This window comes from Triticum aestivum, chromosome 3D (genome assembly GCF_018294505.1).
Source record: "Triticum aestivum cultivar Chinese Spring chromosome 3D, IWGSC CS RefSeq v2.1, whole genome shotgun sequence".
NCBI classification, from domain to species: Eukaryota; Viridiplantae; Streptophyta; class Magnoliopsida; order Poales; family Poaceae; genus Triticum; species Triticum aestivum.
This window is the reverse complement of record NC_057802.1, coordinates 564,925,177-564,931,860: the sequence shown is the minus strand read 5'-3', so window position 1 is coordinate 564,931,860 and position 6,684 is coordinate 564,925,177. Positions and strand designations below refer to the sequence as shown.

At 48.4% G+C, this 6,684-nt stretch overlaps 1 protein-coding gene across 1 annotated transcript; it reads right to left on the bottom strand.

Annotated features, from left to right (window-relative positions):
* Positions 1-1,460: 1,460 nt before the first annotated feature.
* Positions 1,461-5,973, bottom strand: LOC123075478 (uncharacterized). Its single transcript, XM_044498074.1, has one exon. It carries the CDS (start codon positions 5,616-5,618, stop codon positions 2,058-2,060), a length of 3,561 nt encoding a protein of 1,186 aa, XP_044354009.1. The 5' UTR covers positions 5,619-5,973; the 3' UTR covers positions 1,461-2,057.
* Between the last annotated feature and the right edge of the window lie 711 nt (positions 5,974-6,684).

The following is a 6,684-nucleotide window of genomic DNA, read 5'->3' as shown; positions in this document are numbered from 1 at the left end:
TGATCTTGCTAGTGGTTCAGGTCATTTTTTCACATAGATAAGAAAACCGGACTAAATTTCCTTGACTTTCTCGTCAACTCTCTTCTTCATTTGTGTAGGTAGAGTATCCCTCTCGGCTAAAATAAACAGATGCTCCAAAAGCCCCCTGACATTATTGGACAGAGGTGGCGAACCATCTTCAAGATTCATAAATGCGTGGTCATTCGCCTTGTGAGCTTTGTGTCCTCGAAAACATCTATGAATCTCACAAGGTGAATGACCAGCCACCTATGAATCTTGAAGACGGCTCGCCACCTCTGTCCAATCATGCATGTCGGGGGACCTTTGTAGAATCGGTATATTTTAGACCAGGGGGCAACTCTACCTATGCAAATGAAGAGGAGTTGAGGAGAAAGTCGAAGCAATCCAATCATGTCGGCTGCCTTTGCCTACTTCGACAAGGATGACAGCGGGTGCATCACCGTAGAGAAGGTGGAAGAGGCTTGCCAAGAGTACAACATACAAGCTGTATTAACACATCATCAGGGAGGTCGACAATGACAACATGCATATGTTTATTCACTACAGTCTCTGTCTCGAATTAATTAGTTGGTTTCAGTTAATTCCAGTGATTACTCGTACTGTTAAGCCAAAAATTACAAATCTGAAATCCAAATTGAGCATGTCCTTAATATATAGTAATACATTTGATTAGCATGGTCGAATCGATGATGAGGAGTTTGTGGTGATGGTGGAGAAGGGATCTCCAGAGGCACAGCCCCAACGTCATCATTCCCCATGGTGCGGATGGCCTCAGTTAGCATCATGGTGCCTCCACCAGTCGATCACCATTGTGCCAACTGCATATCATATACTCCCTCCGTTCCTAAATATAAGTCTTTTAGAGATTCCACTAGATGGACTACATACGGAGCAAAATGAATGAATCTAAACTTAAAATACATCTATATACATCCGTATGTGGTTCACAGTGAAATCTCTACAAAGACTTACATTTAGGAACGGAGGGAGTACTTCAGGTTTAATCGATCTGGGCAATAATTGAAGAAGATTAATTATACTGTACTTGTATACAACCTAGCTCCCCACATTATTTATTTACTATGCAAGATAGCTGTGGTACCAGTAAGAACTCATGTTGCTTTAGATAGACAGTGTATCTTTTGACTGAATTTTCATATATAGTACTCAGTCTTTGCTTGTGTTGTGCTATGGACGATTTCAATATTTTTAACCCAATTCATTATTCATGTTGTTTATGTAAACTGACGGAGATAAAAAAATGTTTTCATCATCTATGTGTTTGCATCCTATGATATTTAGTTTGACATCTTTTTAAGCTGTTATTACTTTGTACTACTACTGGATTAGTATGGTTGCATGAAAAACTGAATTTTCTTTCTGGTGGACTTTTTTATTCATTGAGACAAGGTCATCAAAATCACGACGATAGATAGATATGAGGTAGTCAGGAATATGAATATGTGATACTTACCAGCGCCAGGACTGGCCATCTAGGTTCAGAACCAAGCATGAAGTTAATCCAAATATGCGGGGAAGAATACAAATGCAGAAATGCATAGTCACTTAAGATGACAATGTTGGCACAGTCCCGTACGCCGAGTACTTTCCGGCGTACTTTGTACAACGCGATTCGGCGACCTGTGCTTTCGGCCGTCGCTCACACGTACGCACAAGCTGTCTTCTTCCTGGAGATACACACGTATGCAATAAACAGGCACACACACAGCTGGATCGATTCTCCGGTACGTAGCTAGCTAGTAACTAGTACATGCATGGACCTACGTACACGCCGCCGACACAACGCACGCACGCGAGAACACTGGACGCTGGATTGATGGCAACAGGAACGTGTCGTTCCTGATTATCTTATTGCTTTGATCTAAGTTCGGTGTAGAGATTACAGGGTATATGTAAGTATATATAGCAGCTAACCTGGCTACTACTAATCCTATACCTACACGGGAGTTGTTCCAAGCCCGAGCCGGACTGGACTCGTGGTTAATTCCAACAATCACCCCTTAAACACGATGTCCTCATTTTACAGCTTGGACGCTGATCCTTCGCCGCAACTTCACGAACTTCTGTCGTCCCAAAGATCTGGTTAGGATATCTGCAAGCTGGTCATCGGTGCAAATGTAGTTGACGTCAATCTTGCTTTCTTCTACACACTCCCTTATGTATCGATACCTCGTATCGATGTGCTTGCATCTACCATGATGCATTTGATTCTCCCATAGAGAGATTGTAGACTTGTCGTCAACGTTCAGCATCACTCGTTCTGGTTCCTTACCTGTGAGGTCACCGAGTAGCCTTTCAAGGCACATACCTTGACACACCGCGGTTGCAGCTGCAATATACTCTGCTTCACGAGATGATAATGCGACCACCTTCTGCTTTTGTGACAGCCAACTCACTATGCTTCCTCCCAAAAAATATGCCACGCCCGAGGTACTTTTACGGTCGTCCACATCTCCTGCCATGTCGCTATCACTGTAGCCAAGTAGCTCCACCATCTCCTTCTTCTTCTTCTTTCTCAAGTAGACACAACCGAAATTTGTTGTCCCTTTGATGTACCTGAGTATATTTTCCACCGCTGCCCAATGCTCCGTCGTGGGTGCTTCCATGAAGCGACTCACTATGCCAACGGAATAGGCCAAGTCTGGTCTTGTATTCGTGAGATACCTCAACTTTCGGACCACACTTCTATACTCCGTTGCATCAACCGCGGGTGCTTCACTCTTCTTGCTTAGCCTGAGACGAGGCTTCATCGGAACATGACTTGGATTGCAATCTTTCATGCCACAACTTTCAAGTACCTTCTTTGCATATGCCTCCTGGCATATTATGATCCCCTCCGGCTTTTGCTGTACCTCGATCCCGAGGTAGTAACTCAAGAGCCCTAGATCAGTCATCTTGAATAGCTTCTTCATTTGTAGTTTGAAGTTTGCAATCACCTCTTCGTCTGCTCCAGTTATCAGCAAATCATCCACATAGATGCCCACTAGTAGACGATCATTGCCATCACCTCGCTTGTACATAGCATGCTCTAGTGGGGCTTTCTCAAATCCAAGAGAAATCAATGTACGGTCAAGCTCAACATTCCATGCCTGAGGAGCTTGTCGTAGCCCGTACAACGCCTTGTGTAGCTTCAATACCTTGTGTTCCTCTCCTTCTTGGATGTACCCTGGTGGTTGCTTCACATACAATTCTTCTTCTAACTCCCCGGTCAAAAACGCGGAGTTCACATCCAAGTGATGTATCCTCCCAGATTCTTGAGCCGCGAGAGCTATAAGTAGTCTCACCGAGTCCATCCTTGCAACTGGAGCGAACACTTCTTTGAAGTCCACATCTTGCTCTTGCACGCATGCTTTAGCTACAAGCCTTGCTTTATGCTTCATCAAGTTTCTTTCGGCATCTTTCTTGACTTTGTACACCCACTTGAGCTCTATGGCGTTCTGACCGTTGGGAAGATCCGCGAGCTCCCATGTATTGTTGTCTTGGATCGACCACAACTCTTCATTCATAGCACGACGCCAACACTCCTCCATATTTGCATCTTCAAAAATTTCCGGTTCCTCGATGTGCAAACTTCGTTGCCCTTTACTTTTCATCTTCACCAAATTTATCTGAAGCCCTGCTTCTGGAGAGAGATCCAACACGCGTCGTTCGTGTGCTATTGAAGAATCTAAACTTGCCAAAGTTACCATTGCTGGCGATTTTGCTTCTTTTACCTGGCTTCCAAGCCTGCTGTTTACTGGACTCCATCGCTGCTGCCCGTCACCTTTTTTGGCATCGTTCGGTCCTCCACATGGTGGTGAACTGCCTTCTGCACAATTTTCTGCGCCTTGCAAATTTTCTGGGCTTTGCTTCCGTGCTTTGTCTCGTAGACCATCACCACCACGTGGTGGTTGGTTCCCTGGCCTGTGTGCATGAGGCATATAGTGGCCAGTCTCATCCAGCCCGTTTGTTGGGCTGCACGCGCTATCCGGCAAGGCAGCACCAGCCACGTACGTGTTGCTGCTACTGCTGCTTTCAGTTGCCGCTGGGCTGCCGCCTGCAGTGCCAGCAACCTGGCTCGCACACGTGCTCACTGAGTCATCGAGCGAAGCACTCTCGCCCGGCACCTGCAACACAGCCGATGGAGCTAGTGAATTGGCGTGTGACGCGACGCCGCTCGTTGCCACCTTCACAACGCCACTAGACGCATCCGCGCAACTCGTCGTTGCACTATCCAAAATCACGCATGCGCCAAATTCATCTGGTCTGAGTGTAGCTCGCCGCATGTTGCGTTCTTCTGGTATGATCGCTTCATCACGCCCCGCGTCATGTTCTTCTGGCGACACGTCTTCGCCGTTTTCTAGCGCGACCATACCATCACGCATTGTGTCATGGGCTTTTGTCGCCACTTCTTTGCCTGCTTCTAACGTGACCACACCGTCACGCCTTCCGTCATGGTCTTCTGGTGCCACGACTTCGCCCGGGTTTACTAGCGTAATCACACTGTCACGCCTTGGGTCATGGTCTTCTGGCGCCATAACTTCGCCTGGGTTTACTGACGCAGATGCACTCACCGGACCCATGTCCAGCTGACCAAGATCATCTGGATCCTCTTCGTCCACTAGCTCGCACATTAGCATCATATCCCCATCGTCTCCTTCCTCGGCCATAAGCGCCCGTTGCTTCGGTGCTTCCTCGCAGTTAGCCTTGAAGTGACCGAGGAGGCCACACTTATGACACCTCACTTTTCTGATGTCAAACTTCCTCCTCGGTGGTGCAGGCGCATCCTCGTCGTCCGAGTCGGCGAAGTTCTTTCTCGCCGAGCGCTGCTTCCCCTTCCCCTTCTTCTTGCCGCTGCTCGTAGATCCGCCTTGCTTTTCTTTCGACAGGGCGATCCATTGCGCCTTTGTAAGCATGAGGTGCTCACTCGCCTCCGCGTCGCCGAAACTGAGACGAATTCTCTCGTCGTGGGCCTTGAACCTTCCGACGAGATCCTCAACCGTGAGAGTCTTCAGGTCGAGACATTGCTCGATCGACGTGACAATCTGAATGTAGCGTGCCGGCGCGGCGCGCAAAAATCGTCGGACGATCGGAACTTCTTCTAGGGTTGAACCATAGCTGCGTATGCCATTGACGAGGGTCTTGAGACGGGCGGCAAACTGATCAACCGTCTCACTTTCATCCATCTTCAGGCACTCGTAGCTTCTCATAAGGGACTGAAGGTGTGCTTCCTTGACACGGTCATGACCCTGGTGCAGGATCTTGATGGTCTCCCATGCCTCCTTCGCCGAGTTCTTTCCGACGAGGTGTTGCAGCACATCCTTCGGCATGGCGGAGTAGATCGCTGTTAACGCCTGACGATCCTTCCGGTACTTCGCCGCGCCCTTTGCGTACTCGGCGCCGCCCGGGTCGACGGCTTCCCAGAACTCAGCTCCCTCCATCGCGACCTCCATGTTCATCGCCCATAGTGCGTAGTCCTCTCGATCCAGACGGGGAATTGTGATCCCCCCACCATCGGCATCGGTGCTCCCGCTGCCGCCGTCACAATCTCCTTGCCCGTGGTCGACATGATCCTTCGATTGCTTTCCGAGAATCATGTCAATACCAAAGCTCTAGATATCAATTGTTGGCACAGTCCCGTACGCCGAGTACTTTCCGGCGTACTTTGTACAACGCGATTCGGCGACCTGTGCTTTCGGCCGTCGCTCACACGTACGCACAAGCTGTCTTCTTCCTGGAGATACACACGTATGCAATAAACAGGCACACACACAGCTGGATCGATTCTCCGGTACGTAGCTAGCTAGTAACTAGTACATGCATGGACCTACGTACACGCCGCCGACACAACGCACGCACGCGAGAACACTGGACGCTGGATTGATGGCAACAGGAACGTGTCGTTCCTGATTATCTTATTGCTTTGATCTAAGTTCGGTGTAGAGATTACAGGGTATATGTAAGTATATATAGCAGCTAACCTGGCTACTACTAATCCTATACCTACACGGGAGTTGTTCCAAGCCCGAGCCGGACTGGACTCGTGGTTAATTCCAACAGACAATACATAGACAATATTACTGCATGAAGGTTTGGATTGTTTTCACACCGAATTAAATTGAAGTGGCAAAAATACTGTAAGAAAAATCTATAAATGCGGAAATATGTTTGACTTGAATGAAACTGGTGCACCTTATATTCTGAAATGTCTACACGTGTTCACACAAAATTGTGGTTGAAGATGAAAGGCGCCAAGAACGCACAATGGCGGGCGCAGGAAGGCAACAGAAGAGCTCGGGTAAGATAGCCGTGAGCGAGGCACGTCTCGACACAAAAGGGCAAGTTGATGCTAGGAGGAGCCGGAATAGTGCAAAGGCCTGCAGACCGAACCCATGGTGCAGGAATTGGAGGTGGACGCTATTTCAACTCGGGTCCTACTTGAACTCAGTATCATTTTACATGGCCATGGGTGTTTTCTCCCATTGCAACGCACGGGCCCTTTTCCTAGTAATTTATAAAGCACGCTCCATATACAGCCCACGAGCCTTCGTTATTTAAGGCTTGAGGTGTTGATATGGAGTGGCCTCCATCTGCAACTACTCATGCGCGCGCGGGCGGGGGGGGGGGGGGGGGGGGGTGATGGATTTGTTTTAGCCGTCTTCG

Bases quoted from the DNA above. Each gene is read 5' to 3' on its own strand.
- LOC123075478 (XM_044498074.1), bottom strand. From the start codon at position 5,618: ATGATTCTCGGAAAGCAATCGAAGGATCATGTCGACCACGGGCAAGGA.